We start from the raw sequence: 15,778 nt of genomic DNA on the forward strand, positions 1-15,778 counted from the left end.
AAACTTGGAAAATTCATTACCAGAAGAAAACTAGAACCTCGAACGAAGCTTCCCATCATTAACAGTATCCCTTCTGCATTTATATGCAACAGCTGCCACCACCGATCAAGGCACTTCACAATTTTGAAAAGATTCAGTTCTTTTGATTTGAATTCAATCCGTTCCGTCGAAGCCAAGAGAATGGACAATGACGGTCGCAGCCTTAGGATCAACGGAGTCGATGGAATCAACCTCACTCCGTTATCCAAGGCCGACGAAAACTACTACCGACCCACTGAACTCAAGGCTTTCGACGACACTAAAGCCGGCGTTAAAGGCTTAGTCGACGCCGGAATTACCGAAATTCCCCGTATCTTTTACCACCCACTGGAGGAAGATGACTCCGGCGAAACCCAAATCCGTATTCCAGTGATAGACCTCGAAGGCGTCGCCAAAGATTCACTCAAACGCAAAGACATTGTTGAACAAATCCGTGAAGCTTCAGAGGAATTGGGTTTTTTCCAGTTGATTAACCATGGAATTCCGGCAAGCGTTCTTGAAGAAATGAGAGAATCTGTTCGGAGATTTCACGAACAAGACACGGAAGTGAAGAAACAATTCTATACACGGGACCTCATGAAGCCATTTGTTTACAATAGTAACTTCGATCTATACTCTGCAGCGACCACCAATTGGAGGGACACCTTTAGCCATGCTAGTGCTCCAAACCCTCCCAATCCACAGGACTTGCCGGAAATTTGCAGGTATATGTGCTGATTTTGAACCAAAACAAAATACTCTGTTACTAACCTCTGTTTTGTGCAGAGATATTCTGGTGGATTACTCAAAACGGGTGATGGAGATTGGAAAATTACTGTTTGAATTGCTGTCGGAGGCTCTCGGTCTGAACCCAAATTACTTGAACAACATAGGCTGCAGTGATGGGCTTGCATTTGTATACCACTATTACCCTGCATGCCCACAGCCGAAATCGACCATTGGCATATCCGAGCACTCTGACACTGACTTCATCACAGTGCTGTTACAAGACCACGTCGGCGGCCTACAGATTCGTCATCAGAACAAATGGATTGACGTGTGTCCTGTCGCCGGTGCGTTAGTCGTCAACATCGGAGATCTTATGCAGGTAAGTCTGCAGCATCCTCCCTGTTTCGACGCACATATGGATCGCCAAACTATGTTGGACACCCTTTAATTAAATTGGATTTTTTGATGCAGCTAATAACAAATGACAGGTTCAAAAGCGTTAATCATAGGGTTGTGTCGAAACATGAGGGTCCGAGAATATCAGTGGCGGGCATTTTTTCGACGCTTGTTTTGCCAAGCAACAAACTTTATGGACCCATCAAGGAATTGTTATCGGAAGAAAATCCTGCAATATACAGAGAAACCACCGTCAGAGACTTCAGTATCCAGTTCCGGTCGGACGGCCTTGGAACTTCTACTTTAAAGCATTACAAGCTGAATCAAGCAGAGGTTTAAATTGCAAGGAAATGGACGAAGATCATAACAGTTCTTTATATCATCCGTTGTAATAATTTTCTTTCAGTTCCACTTCGCTTTATAGTAATACTTTTGTATGACTTTACGTTAAATTTCAATAATAAAATTGTATCAGATTCTTATCCCAAATCTCATGAATATTTTACCGGCTGCCTGAGTTCGGCGAGTCCCCTGTTCCCGGTGAAGCCCAAATGAGCATTCCTGTGATAGACCTCGAAGGCATCGACAGAGGTTCATCCAAAATTGTATCAGTTATTTTAATCCTTGAATTCATTTGAATTTGGAGTTGAATGGCGTCTGGGTGAGATGCCAATGACTTTAAGATTGTGATGCAATTTCCATTTGTTTAATCTGAAGTCAATTCCCGAGTGCTAAACTGCGACACGTAACCATGTAAGGCCTTCCTCTCTTTTTTCCTCTCCAATTCCCCTTTTGCTCATTCAATCTTACGATTTCCCAACACGCCGCTACGCCATGAATGTTCATCAGCTTTCTGCAAAACCACTTTCGAGTCCCGGTAATCCCTCATCAATTTCTTTGTAATTTCGAAATCGATTCAACTCCTCGATCTCTTTCTTTGTAATTTCCTTTGCCGCAACTTTTTGGTTTTGGGGTACTCTGATTTTCTCGATGGTGGAAGGGCGTTCTTGAGTTTCTTCGATAGTTATGAGAAGATGGGTGATTCACTGGATCGGATTTTGAGAATTGGAGGTTTCTGCTGAATTTGGGAAAGAAGAAGATGAGGGATTTTCCAGGGAGTCCTGGGACTGTGATGGGGCTAATTCTGAGGATTTTGCAGTTTGTTTTTGCTGCTGTCTCGATTGCTTGTATGGCTTCGACTGCTTACTTCTTCAAATTCACAGCTTTTTGGTTTGTGTTCTTTGCTCCCTTTTTAGTTCCTCTGTTTCACTTGAATACAATCTGATGATTCTCCATGCATCTAATTAGTTCGATCTTAGTCTTATAATCAACCCATGAAACTACGGTCAACCTTGAACCATCCCCTGTGATAAAGCAAACTGGTTGTTTATTATTTGCACCACGAGCTGTTTAAAAGGCTCAAACTGTAGCAATTTCATATCATATAGATGTTTCATTGTACCTTTCCTTGCCACAAGTACTGAAAATGACTATCTTTCGACAATTTGGATGATCAAAGTTCAAGATTTGGGGTTCCTGTTGATTGCTGACAATGACCAAAAGTATCCATCTGCATAGAGCATTGAAAATCAGTCAAGAAAAATGGAGATGAAAACATGTGCAGTTCTCTAATTGGATATTCTTTTAGATTACCTATTTTCTCCCACCATAGCCTTGAGACCAGTCCATCTTGTTGCAATGTTCCAAAACACATAGGATTTCACATAAAGAATACTTCTTGTTCGATGTTCTTACCATTTATCCTTTGTGCAGCTACCTGATAGCTTCATTGGGGTTGCAAATCACCTGGAGTTTTGTGCTAGCATTAATCGATGCCTATGCACTGGTAAAAAACAAAGCCCTCCAGAACTCTCTGCTCATTAGCCTCTTCGTCGTCGGGGATTGGGTAAGTCTCCATTAAACTTTTTCACCGACTTTTTTATGCACAACTCTAAGTTTCATGTGTCATGTTGCAGATTACAGCAACATTGACACTCGCAGCAGCTTCTTCTTCTAGTGGGGTAGCAATACTGTATTTCAACGACTTGAACATCTGTGGTTTTATTGGGGAATGCCAAAAATACCAACTCTCTGTCGCCTTTGCATTCCTCAGCTGGATAACTGTTGCCACTTCTTCTCTTATCATGGTCTGGCTATTGGCCTCCAGTTAAACCGTTTGTTGTACACTCAATTTCAAATGTTGCACAGTTTTTATTTCATCGATTCCAATTTCGAACTATCAAATCCTACTCATTTGATCCATTTTAATCTTCTTCTTTTTTAACATTTAAGTTCTTCCCCTTCATGAGATAAAATCTCGAATGGTCAATTTCTTTTTTTCTTTACCAACTTGTGAAGTAAAACTGTTACAAATTAAACGATTTTTCAACTGGTATATACAAGACGATAAGTGCAGGATAACTTACTGCAAAGGAATAGACATTTCAAGAAGTTCAATCCTTACCTTGCTTACATCCTATGAGGTTCATCTTCACAGCTTCATGCTTCTACCACTACACAAATTCGAGCCTCTGCAAATAAGGTTATTAAAGGAGAAGGCATAGCTTCAAACTATAATCGAACTTCCGCAGGAAGTCGGAAGAACAATAGAGATGGAAAGCTTATACAAATTCAAATGAAAATAAGTGTGGATTGAACTGAGAATAGTATCATAAATATAATGGACATTGGGTTGGAAATATATAAAGAGAGTATCAAACGAAATCCTTGCAAATTGTGCTTCCATTTTGCAACTGATAGTTTACAAGAAAAATCGGGAAGTATTGAGGGAAATACTTACATGTTGGTGAACAAAAAATAGATGGATGAAAGAAAAAGAGACTCTAATTGTTTAAAGGTGGATAATTGAACTAGGCAGCAGGAGGCCTGAGCTCATGATCTTGAGATGTATCGCGTACTGATGGAGGAAGATATTGCCACATTGGGATCAAACCATAACCAGGAAAAACAGCCATCTTACCTGGAGCAGCATGATATGCAGCTGGATGACCAGGGATAAGCCCTGGAGGTGGGATGGCTATAGATTTCAACTGTCGTTCGATTCTTTCTTTGTCTTCCTTCAAATTCATTCTCTCTTTCCGAAGATCATTCTTCTCTGCCTGTTGAAGAATTTATGCAAGCAATTTATGTCAATATCTGTTTCAATTTGTGACAATGTCATGCAAGTGGAAATGATAGCTAACCTTTAAGCACTCGACTTCTTTTAGCAACTTTTCATTAGTTTGTTTGAGCTCTTCGGCTTCTGTCTTGAGTTGGTTTAACACTCTAATGGCATCATCAAGAATGGCCGGCTTATTATTTTTGGAAGGCCTACCAGGTTCTAAAGCAATACTTAAATCTAGAAACCTGCACAAATTACCAACAAAAACAAAAGCTTTACACTTTGCTGCATGTCCTACGAACAACTGAGAGAAGCATTAACTCATCCCCTAATATCCCACAAGAAGTGCAAAATCCAAACAAGTGATTCTAATTTTGAATTCCCTTTTGGATGGCAAAGCATATTCATACACAGAACAGAAATACCATCAGGCTTGTCTCCCCATCATAATCATCAATAAAAATGGATGAAAAAAACACGAAAGATTATAGATGCTTGCCTATCATTTAATCTCTCTCTCCGCAACCTCTCACGACAAGCTTTTGAAGTTGGTCCAGCGCACGACCCATCTCGAGCCCTGAGAATTATTCAAGCGAAAAGCTTACAGGTAGATATAAGTGAAAAATTAAGGAAAAAGTTCACAATAGATCGCTTATTGACTAAGAAAAACAAATGATGCTAAAATTAAGTGAACCATGGGTTATGTTTATTTCCCAAGATACGAGCTATTTCCTACTGAAAGGGCTAGAACCACAAAAAGAGAGAACAAGTTGGCTAAAATTGATGTTTCCAAATCTATAAGCAACGATAAGGTCACCAATTCATGAGTAAGCCATTGACAATTCACTTGCAATATTTTACTGAAACCTAAAGTAAAACGCTAGGTCATGGATTTTCGAAAAACATGTCTTTGAGAAGCATAGAAACATAAACGGGGAGAACTGAAAGAAGTTGGTATCGCTGCAGACCAAAAGAACTACCTCTTCCGCGAATGATCGTTTTGTTCAGATTCAACACGCCCGGCTGAAACATCAGTATGCGCGCAACTATCCCTGCAAGCGAAACGAAATCCCTAAATTCGTGAAATGCTCCGTTCAATCAAACACGTGAAACAGAGAGTAGTTAAAAAGAGAACAAAATCGAAGAAGAGGAGAGGAAGGAGAGCAATGCAGTAATTAGTGTTGAAATATTGCCTGGAATCACTAGGTGGCCACAAAGGATCGAGCGAAGGGTTAATGATATTGTCGCCGTCGACGAACAAGGAGTAATCGAGAAAATCCCAACAACTCGAGTCCTCTAATGGATCCATCTGATCTGGAATCAAAGCGTCGTCGTCGACCGCAACTCTGATCCGAACTTGAATCTCATTTCGCGATCAAAGCTTTCGGGAAATGGGAACGAAGAGATTGATAAATCCATGGAAAATTAGGGAGTCGAAAAATGGAAAAAAGATGATGGCGGATTGGAAGAGCCAGTGATAAAGGAACACGTGTACCGCACATTGACCCCTCGATAGAGGGAATCTCGAATAAAGCGAAATTTTACCGCCGCCGCGTTTGTTTATCTGGTTGGGTATCATTGTCTGTTCCACCTGGTTGATCCGCTGCGTACAGCACCACCACAAAATTGTACAACCGCATCCCAACCTTTTAACAAAGAAATAAATTAAAAAATATCAAATATATAAAAGATTAAATCATTACTTCTTAAACAATAAAAACTAAATCAAAAAACATAAATTTGAGCACCTTCATATCTTGTAATAATATGAGTCTACCACTAGTCGATATTATTTTCTTTAGATGTTCTTTTTGAAACGCGTTGCTAGAGGAGACGCTAGGGGGAGGATTAAATACCCCTTATAAATAATATTTCGTTGTCCTCCCAAACTGATGTGAGTATACGCTAGAGAGCGGTTTCCACACGTTTGTAAAAAATGTTTCGTTTCCCTCTCCACTAATGTGTGATCTCACAAGTCACCCCTTCGCATTTTATGAAGGCAATTATCTCTAAATCGTATTATTTAAATTTATGTGGTTCTAAATTGAATCAAAACCTTAAAAAAATCTGACTTGGATGGATAAGAAGTTGGTTCTTTGGGCCATAAATAAAGTGATCACTTTCCAAGGATCAGCTAGAATTGGAAGTACCAACTCAACCATTTCCCCATGTGATTTAATGTGAATAAAATATAGTTTAAGATATCCATCACATCTGATATCCAAAAAGAAAGGGATAGATATGAAAACCAAAGCGTATCCAAGAACCAAACGAAATGACACTCCTTAGCTATGGATGAGGGAAACAGAAACCTTGTTATTCAACCTGAATGTATTTATTTGCATCTTGAACATAGAACGGATAGAAAAAGGGAATGATCAAATGACATGAGCTTCATTTTTGAGCTTGTCAATCAGTTCATCAACAGACGACAATACGACACCCGCTTTTCTTTTCGGAGGTTCCGTAACTTCAACGACCTCTAAATCTGGCTTCACGTCCACATTTAATTCCTGTGGAGTGAACTTCTTTATCGGTTTCGATTTCGCTTTCATTATGTTTGGGAGCGTAGCATACCTTGGTTGATTCAGCCTCAAATCAGTTCTGCATGACAACCCAAAACAATTAGTTCCTTGATTGAAGATATCTAGATCTATGGAGTTATATAGGCAACTGGTTTTCTGAACTCTCTAAGAACTCAACATGATCACTAGACTTATAAAGGATGAGTAGTTTTCAGCATCAATATTTCAAGCAATTCGAGCTCGAGTACAAGGAAATCTGAATCTGAAATATCGACATTTCAAATATAAGTTCGAGAAACTAACGTGATTACGGCGGGTAAGTCCAAACAGAGAGTCTCAAGACCACCATCTACTTCTCTGTCCACTGTCACTGCCTGCTTCTCCTTGTCTATCACAACCTACTGGAAACAAGGATCAGAGTCATATCATATTCTCTACACAGCAGGCAAGGTAGTTTCAAGCAATGTAAAATTGAAGAGAAGCACATAATCATTCTCAAATTCTCTTGGCACCTATTTGCAAAATCTAAGAAAGGTTATAATACATAATAAATACGAAATTGTACGTGCCAGAAGTCGAATGAAGTTTAAAACGATTTTGAGGAGAGATTGACCAGTATAAACTAGACAGACATTGAAAGAGAACTTCGAGTTCCATTATGCAGAGATGAAACGTACACGTTGACATTTTGGGCAAATTTTAAGTTCCATGGGCATGATAGCTTTAGCACGACAACATGAACGTCATATCAGCAACTTTCGTGTTCCATTGTTTTGATAACTACGTGTATCCACGCCAATCCTAATACACTTGGTATCAAAAAATCTCAATAGCTTATGTTTGAATCTAGAAATGAGCAAATCTCAACCTGTAACAGCTCAAGCTCACCGCTAGCAAATATTGTCCTATTTGAGCTTCCCTTTTGGACTTCCCCTCAAAGTTTTTAAAACGCGTCTGCTAAGGAGAGATTTCCACACCTTTATAAAGAATGTTTCGTTTCCCTCTCCAACCGATGTGGAATCTCACTATCCACCCCCTTCAGGTCCTAGCGTCCTCGCTGGCACTTGTTATTCTCTCCAATTGAGGTGAGCTCTCACACAACCCATCCCATGGTGAGTTATATCTATTGATTTCTTATAAATTTCTTAGTAGTTGCTCAAAATAAACTACTCAAACCTAATGGAACGCAGCACCATGTATTAAGCAGTGGATATTGGAGCAGAATCTCAAAGTACTCAATTAAGTATTCTTATTGCTGCATGAATCATGTAAAATGTATATGCTTCAAGCTAACCTTCGAAGCAAAAGTCCCTTGAGGCCAGTTCAGAAGACCTGCAACCATCTGCCCCGTTTGATTACAATCATCATCAATAGCCTGCAATTCCAGAGTCAGAAAGCTGAAAATGGATATCAACATACACAAGAACAAACAACCAAATTCCACAATCCTAAATTCCAATGACATATTCCCCATCATCATGTCATGACCCATATGTAAATGGTCCAAGCAAACACCCAGATTTATCAGAAAAGCCCAATTCAAGATCCCCAAATTTATCAGAAACCCAAATCAACAAAATTAGAGCAACTAATCGCATGTACTCAAAATTGAAAGATGACCTGTTTGCCTAGTAAAAGAAGCCCAGGCTTCTCAACCTCAATAAGGGCTTTGAGAAGCTTAGCAACAGAGAGAGGATAAAGGGGTGCAGTGGCTTCCACATGAATGCCCCTATCAGCACCCATCGCGAGGCCCGTCCTGAGAGTATCGACGCACTGAGCCGGACCCATACTGACCGCCACGACCTCAGACGCCAAGCCAGCTTCCTTGATACGCAGGGCTTCCTCGATTGCAATCTCGCAAAAGGGGTTCATCGACATTTTCACGTTCTGGGTCTCAACGCCCGTCTAATTTTACAGTTTCAAATAGGGTGAGTCGTCTTCTAACAAAACAAATCAAACAATGCAAAATTATAGAAAGTAAACTGAAGAATTGATGAAATCGATTCTTACTCTGTCCGCTTTCACTCGGATTTTAACGGCGTAATCGACGACTCGCTTAATGGCGACCATGATCTTCATCTTGATCGTTGTATTGTGTATCGCTAAGGGTTTGTTCTTCGCGCTTTTGGTGGGGAATTCGAGTTCGCCACGGAAAGAGAAGAGAACCAGCTGTTGAAATCTCTCTGGAAACGGAACTAAACATACTTCAAACTTAATATTCGGCAAGAAACCTTTCGCTATTATCTCTTTTCTTTTAATTACTATTTATTCATAATCATTATCATTTTAATTAATTCATAAACTTAAATATGTTGATCTTTGGCACAATATTACTCATTCTTATCTTGAAGTTATTAATAAAAAGAGTTTTAATTAAAAAAGAAAATGGTATAACAAGTGGATCATTTGGGCCGAAATGGAAACGAATTTGTTGTTGGGTCGTGTCGGACAAGACTTAAACAACTGACCCATTGATGAATGAACCATACGAATTATGAAGCCTGTGGGAGTGTCTTATAAATAGGCACCCATCGGCCATCGCCGCTGCACTCCCATGGCGGTTCTGTTGCAGCGCCGCCTGACGAGTCCATTTAAACACGAGGACCTAATTGTATAAGTGATGAAAAACTTGAATACCTCAGCAGCTACAAATAGAAAATTAAAAACGAAAACTTCGTTCTATATACAACAATTTCACCGTCCATTTGATGAGATCAAAACCCAACACAGTCCATGCTCGTGTGTTGACGATTAAAACACAACATTTAATGTCAAATTATGTGTCCTCCCACCCTTTCCCTTCTTTGTTAAGAGACCAAAATCAAACACTATTCCAATACATGGGTCCTAATACCCTCGCATCTGTGATGCTAATGTTAGACGAACACGACTTTCCACAATGGTATGATATTGTCTACTTTGAGCATAAACTCTCGTGCCTTTGCTCTTGGTTTCCCCAAAAGGCCTACCAATGAGGTTAGTATTCCTCCCTTATAAACCCATGATCATTCCCTAAATTAGCCGAGGTGGGACTTCCATCATCCAACAACTACTAAATTAGTCGAGGTGGGACTTCCATCATCCAACAACTAATACTATCCTTGAAAGACCCATTTTAAAGAATATCCCTCAAGACACCCATGATTATTCCTTAAATTAGCCGACGTGGGACTTCCATCATCCAACAACTAATACTATCCTTGAAAGACCCATTTTAAAGAATATCCTTCAAGACACTCGTCTTTCAAAGTTCACCTTCATTTATGTGTCACTGGATAACTCACTTGCCACAACGTCTGAGAATGGTCGAGAGCTCACATCATGACTCTAATATATTTATGGTAATAATATATTTATGGAAATGTGGAGTGTGGTGGATTAGAATATTGGATATTTTACAATTTGCACACGTGGCCCTGAAAGCAGGACCATGGAGGTTGGTAGGGGTGTCATAATCTGCCACGTTCTAAAATCTCTAGTGGGGGAGGATCGAACTGGGCAGACCAGGTCAGCACCGTTGACATTGTCAAAACAAATTTAGACAGCTCGGTTTAGCATATAATTATAATTACAAAAAGTAAATGTAAAAAGAAGAAGAAAAAAAACGGTCAATCTTCTCGGTTTAGACCGTATATAATTTCATGAAATATCCAAACGACACGTCGTCCACTCCCCTCTTTCTAGAACGAGAGATATGTCTGTGTCGTTCTAAGTTTTTCGACGTCTACGTGTCTTTTTTGGTTTGCTTGTACTTCAATATAGTCAAACTTTATTGGTTTGAAGCATTTTTACCATGTTCAATTATATTTTTATAACAGTATTAGATCATTCTTATTTTATAGAGATTGTCGTAGGAGCGTTGAGACACCACACTCTTATGCATTGGACTCCCGGCGTCGACATAGTCCAATATATCGATGTCATCGTCTCGGCCACTATGCAATCATGCTCGACAAATTTTAAACATCGACACACACCCAATATCTAATTCTTTTCTCTTTTTGTCTTGTTTTTGTAGTTACAATGTACCACCACCCATAATCATCGTCTTCACGAAAAGGAAACAAAGTTAAATCAATTTGTTGTATATGTGAAGTAATATAAGTATGAGTGGCAAAGAGGAAACGTTGATGCGACATGGGATTGGAGAGAAAGCCACCAACTTTTTATTGCCATAAAAAATCAAGAATTTAACATTAAAAAAACAAAAAGAATCCTAGAAAAGCCCATAAGAAAGTGAATGGGTGAAAGCATTGTTAGCCACCACCACCTTCAACAAAGCATCCAGATGCATTGGACTCTAAATCCATTGCTTTCATACAGATTATTGTGCATATAATAATTGACCCTTTTCGTAATTTCACCATATCAATTTAATTTCCCATAAAAACATTAAATATGGAGTTTAAATTTTCAAGCTTTAACAATTATCGACACAATTTTTTTTTTTTAACAAGAACGCACGTGGGATTCTTCCCACGTCTATAAATATGAAACCATGTCATGCAATATAATAAAATAAAAAAAAATTAAAAAAAAAAAAAAACATTAATTAAGCTCCATGGACGAGAGTGGTGGCCGTGGGAGAGGTTATGCAGAGGATTCGTCGACGGCCGGAGGCAGCAGAGAGATCCGTTACCGGGGAGTACGACGGCGTCCATGGGGCAAATTCGCGGCTGAGATACGCGACTCTAGAAGGCAAGGAATACGCATGTGGCTCGGGACTTTCAACACGGCGGAAGAAGCCGCGCGTGCTTATGATCGAGCGGCATATAGCATGAGGGGCCATTTAGCCATTTTGAACTTTCCCAATGAATATCCACTCACCACCGCCGCCGGCGGTGGTGGATTTTCCTCTTCAGGTGGGTCGTCTTCAATGTCAATGCGGCCAAATGAAGTGATTGAATTTGAGTATTTGGATGACAAAGTGCTTGAAGATCTTCTTGACTGTGGTGAAGAAAGTGATAAGAAAACCTAAACATCCATACCCTGGTTCGAATCACCATCAATTCACCCACAATCAAAATCAGCTTGATTAATACAAATTTTCAATCAATTAAAGTAATCAGAAGGTATAATAAATAATTTTGTACGTATATATATACTTGCATGATGTTTACTACTTTGCATGCATAAAGCTATCCCAATGAATAACCAAATCTACTTAATTAAGCTAATCATACAAATGATTAACATAATTCACACGTCCATAATAAATTGAATTGTATAATTATTAACACACCGTTTGTCATGTCTCTCCATAAATATTTGTCTAAATATCTGAAATGCTGACGTACACACGACCCGTCGTAAAGGTAAGACAAATTATTAATGATTAAACTCGGTTTAATTATTACTAATTTTTGGATTTGGGATAGTTAATGAATGAAAAGGAAAAGGGCGCCGCCACCCAAATGTGGATGCCCATGATATGGACTCTTAACCTACTACCTTTGCCATGGAACTCCAAAGCTGACATAAACTACCCTTTTAAATTTTGTAAATTTATATTTAATTCTGTATTTAATACGTTTTCAATATATAATTTTTGTGTGTTGGGTAAATTAAGAAAAAATGTAAAAGGAACAAAAACGAAGGAATCCATATCCCACAGAAGTTGGGTTCGTGAGATTTGACCAATCACAATTAGACGAAGATTCTCCCACATCGGAGACTCAAGTGGGAGTGAAAGTATTGGTCAACGCCATATAAAAGCCTCACTAGTTGTTCATTTCCCATTTTGGTTTACTTGGGATCCAAGCTTTTTGACTTCTTCTTCATTAATTAATTAATTATATCAATCTTTCTTTCCTCTTTTAATGAACACACCAACGTAATCTCATAAATATTGTTACCGTTTAAATTTTATTACCGTTTAAATTTTATTTTATTTTAGTTTATTTAATTAAAACTTTGGTCGTTAGTTTTGTATCATTTTTATGAAATAAACAGAGAACGTGCATATTGTAGGCTAAGGATAAAATGAGAAAGATTTAATTTTATTAAATAATTACGTGGATGATAACAAATAGAATTCATAGAATAACAATTTGGCCCGCATATCATACCGGATATTAAGTCAACAATTTCAACACAACCCTAGATTTGTAGTAAAAAAACGTTCATCAACCGTAGCACATGGATTCCTAGTCTTTTAATTTTTCATAATTTTGTTGAAAATTATTGAGAGTAGTAGTCCCGTAGAAACGTGTCATTTTTGAAAACCAAAATGACAATTCGAGTAACGATGAACCCTCATAAAGTAGCGGGGAAATCATGATAATAAAAAATTAGGATTCTGTTTATTAAATTTCTTTAACCTAAATTTCAAAGTTGACGAAAACAATTTTAAAAAAATAATAATAATAAAAACTATTAAAGAATTTAGAAATAATTTAAAACAGTGAAAAACCAAACAAAAAACATATCCAAAAGGAATTAAAAACAGAATATCATTGTCATATGCTTTTGAAATTCAATATAAGAGGAAGAGAGGTGAAGTTGGTGTGGAAGAATTTTTTATTAATTCAATTCATTTTATATTTATTTTAAGCAATAAATAATAAATCATTAATTCACTTTGCAAAATTCGATGTCGATTTGGCAGAAAAATATTCAACAACTTGCACTATATTAATATTCTCCCTTCCCCTTCAACAATTTTTTATTAATTGGGTTTTTATATGAAAATTAATCTTAATTGCATGAAGAAAACATTGAATTGATTTGAAGTAAGTAAAGCATGTTTTGTGAGATATTAATAAAAAGGAAGAGGGTTAATTAAGGAGTAATAAGAGTTATGTAGATTATTAAGGGCTTAATAAAAGGTAGGGCAAAACCCAAATACAAAGCTGTGTTTTTTTAATTATATGCTGTTCTTCTTCTTCTTTTTCTCCTCTTGTGCAAGAAGGTCATCCAAAACTCGGCCGTCCAGATACTCGAGCACGATAACTTGGTGTGGATCAGGGTTAGAAGACGAGGATCCAGCGTCTCCGGTGTCGAAACCTCGATTGATGGGAGCAGAAGAAGGAAAGAAGTGAGGAGGGTGAGGAGGAGAACCCATGACACGAGCATAATATTCACCAGGGAAATTCAAGCTAGCAAGATGGCCTTTCAAGTGAAATGCCATCCGATCATAAGCCCTAGCTGCATCCTCGGCGGTGTCGTACGTGCCGAGCCATTGTCTGGCTCCGTTCTTTGAGGGGTCTCGAATCTCGGCAGCGTATTTACCCCATGGTCGACGGCGCACTCCCCGGTACTTGATCCCGTCGTCCCCTTGCTTTTGTTGATCCTTACCCTTACGAGAATCCTCCATTGGGAAGGTTTGTGTGTGTGTGTGTGTTGTGTTTTGAAAATTGAAAGGGAGTTGATGAAGGATTTATAGTGGGGAGTTGAATTTGACCAAAATTCGATTCTCAGATGTGTCCTTAGAAAAATGGCATTCAAAGAGGGTTATGTGTAAATCTCTTTTAAGTTTGATACAGCATTTTTAAAATACGATTCTCATTCTCATAACCCTTCCATTTCTCCTTTCCTCCTTGCCTACGAACAAAAATCTTAGCTTATTTTTTTATTTTTACTGCATATTTAATAGTTTATGTCACTAATTATGATACCCCTTTTTTTTTTTTTTTAATATTCTTTTTCTCGACCATATATTATTTGCTTTTTTTTATTTTATTTTGTATAAATCTAACACTATTTATTTACTTCTAAATTATAGAAAATAAATAATAGTCGTTTATTTCATTTCTATGCTTCAATCTATGACCTAACACTTTCTTATTTCTCCCTTTTTTATATCGTCTTCAATACCCTCTTCAATCAAGGGATGCTCGTTAAAGCGAGGAGAAAAGAGAATAACGAAATTACTAAGGGGCCGGTATTAATAAGATTGTGTGTTAGTTAATTATGTGTTTGAGTTTAATATACAAAGACTTTGTTCTAATTTGTTGTGATCATGTGAGATCCTACATGGATTAAAAAGGAAGAACTAGTGTCAACGAGAATGTTGGACCCCAAAGGAGAGTAGATTGTGAGATGCCACATTGATTGGAGAGAGGAACGAGTGTTATTGAAGACATTGAGACCCAAACGGGGTGAATTGTGAGACCAATTCAGAAGGTTCTCCGCCATCAAAGCTAATATTAGTTGGCTGAGATTCCCAATTTTGTTGAGTTTGAGAGAAGATATTTTGATTTGTGGAATTTGTGGAATTTTATTTTTCAACTAGAATTTCTTTAGACCTATTTGATTGTCGGTAATATTTAAAATAAATAAATAAATAAATAAATAAAATCACATCCTTTACTAATAATTAATAAACATTTGTATATTAATAATTGTGGAGTCAATTTTAAGATCCTGCATCTCAAAACTACTGTTGTTGGGTGGATTTCAGAAGCTATTTTGATGCTATAAAATAATAGAGTTAGGGAAGAACCTAATCTTTTTTAATAATAATAATAATAATAATAATAAAAATAAAAAGTATTCTCCAAATAAATTATGCCTCATTGTAATAACTTTTATTAAATTTTCCAAAGAAATAAAACAATAAATATAAAGTTAATTATGTTTAGATTAACCAAATCTATTTTTATTAGTAATATATAGTTTATGATTAGATATTTAAATAATTATAAGCAACCCATGGATTATGTGAGCCGCTAATTTTCCAAAAATAAATAAATAAATAAATAATGTGTGGATGTGGAGATGTAGAATAAAACATGCAAGAAAATCTAATTTGAACGAATAAAATCCAAATCCCAACATAAAGAAGCTTTTATCCACTTCCTGTTTTCTCTATATTTGTCCCCTCCAATTTCATTTAATTCATTCAATTAACATATATATATATATATATATATATATATATTAACCAGGGGCATAATTGATATTTATTTAAAAGAAAAATAGTTTTCACTAATCCATGTCCAAACCAGTTTAAATATAGTCCAACAACAGATCCAAAATGGCCCCAACA

At 37.4% G+C, this 15,778-nt stretch overlaps 6 protein-coding genes and 1 long non-coding RNA gene across 7 annotated transcripts; 3 read left to right on the forward strand and 4 right to left on the reverse strand.

The window, feature by feature from the left end:
• The first annotated feature begins 124 nt into the window (after window positions 1-124).
• Window positions 125-1,632, forward strand: LOC111790136 (1-aminocyclopropane-1-carboxylate oxidase homolog 1-like). The gene is made up of 3 exons (XM_023670967.1): window positions 125-743; window positions 805-1,126; window positions 1,219-1,632. The coding sequence occupies exons 1-3, from the start codon at window positions 181-183 to the stop codon at window positions 1,480-1,482; spliced, it is 1,149 nt and encodes a 382-aa protein (XP_023526735.1). The 5' UTR covers window positions 125-180; the 3' UTR covers window positions 1,483-1,632.
• On the reverse strand, window positions 1,280-2,968 carry LOC111790141. Its single transcript, XR_002814451.1, has 4 exons — window positions 2,797-2,968; window positions 2,606-2,713; window positions 1,650-2,507; window positions 1,280-1,372 (listed from the first exon to the last, which is right to left on the reverse strand). It is a non-coding gene; the product is annotated as an uncharacterized LOC111790141 (long non-coding RNA).
• On the forward strand, window positions 2,198-3,448 carry LOC111790140 (CASP-like protein 5B3). Its single transcript, XM_023670972.1, has 3 exons — window positions 2,198-2,373; window positions 2,917-3,049; window positions 3,120-3,448. The coding sequence occupies exons 1-3, from the start codon at window positions 2,243-2,245 to the stop codon at window positions 3,312-3,314; spliced, it is 459 nt and encodes a 152-aa protein (XP_023526740.1). The 5' UTR covers window positions 2,198-2,242; the 3' UTR covers window positions 3,315-3,448.
• A 343-nt stretch (window positions 3,449-3,791) lies between these two features.
• Window positions 3,792-5,691, reverse strand: LOC111790138 (transcription factor bHLH104-like). The gene is made up of 5 exons (XM_023670969.1): window positions 5,458-5,691; window positions 5,245-5,316; window positions 4,764-4,841; window positions 4,347-4,509; window positions 3,792-4,262 (listed from the first exon to the last, which is right to left on the reverse strand). The coding sequence occupies exons 1-5, from the start codon at window positions 5,571-5,573 to the stop codon at window positions 4,014-4,016; spliced, it is 678 nt and encodes a 225-aa protein (XP_023526737.1). The 5' UTR covers window positions 5,574-5,691; the 3' UTR covers window positions 3,792-4,013.
• An 865-nt stretch (window positions 5,692-6,556) lies between these two features.
• On the reverse strand, window positions 6,557-9,022 carry LOC111789855 (electron transfer flavoprotein subunit beta, mitochondrial). Its single transcript, XM_023670566.1, has 5 exons — window positions 8,800-9,022; window positions 8,410-8,694; window positions 8,084-8,164; window positions 7,093-7,187; window positions 6,557-6,868 (listed from the first exon to the last, which is right to left on the reverse strand). The coding sequence occupies exons 1-5, from the start codon at window positions 8,866-8,868 to the stop codon at window positions 6,643-6,645; spliced, it is 756 nt and encodes a 251-aa protein (XP_023526334.1). The 5' UTR covers window positions 8,869-9,022; the 3' UTR covers window positions 6,557-6,642.
• Window positions 9,023-11,350: 2,328 nt separating this feature from the next.
• LOC111791792 (ethylene-responsive transcription factor ERF096-like) lies at window positions 11,351-11,767 on the forward strand. Its single transcript, XM_023673273.1, has one exon. The coding sequence runs from the start codon at window positions 11,351-11,353 to the stop codon at window positions 11,765-11,767; it is 417 nt and encodes a 138-aa protein (XP_023529041.1).
• Window positions 11,768-13,652: 1,885 nt separating this feature from the next.
• On the reverse strand, window positions 13,653-14,104 carry LOC111789645 (ethylene-responsive transcription factor ERF098-like). The gene has a single exon (XM_023670281.1). The coding sequence runs from the start codon at window positions 14,102-14,104 to the stop codon at window positions 13,655-13,657; it is 450 nt and encodes a 149-aa protein (XP_023526049.1). The 3' UTR covers window positions 13,653-13,654.
• Window positions 14,105-15,778: the final 1,674 nt, after the last annotated feature.

Source organism: Cucurbita pepo, chromosome LG03 (assembly GCF_002806865.2).
Source record: "Cucurbita pepo subsp. pepo cultivar mu-cu-16 chromosome LG03, ASM280686v2, whole genome shotgun sequence".
Lineage (NCBI taxonomy): Eukaryota > Viridiplantae > Streptophyta > Magnoliopsida > Cucurbitales > Cucurbitaceae > Cucurbita > Cucurbita pepo.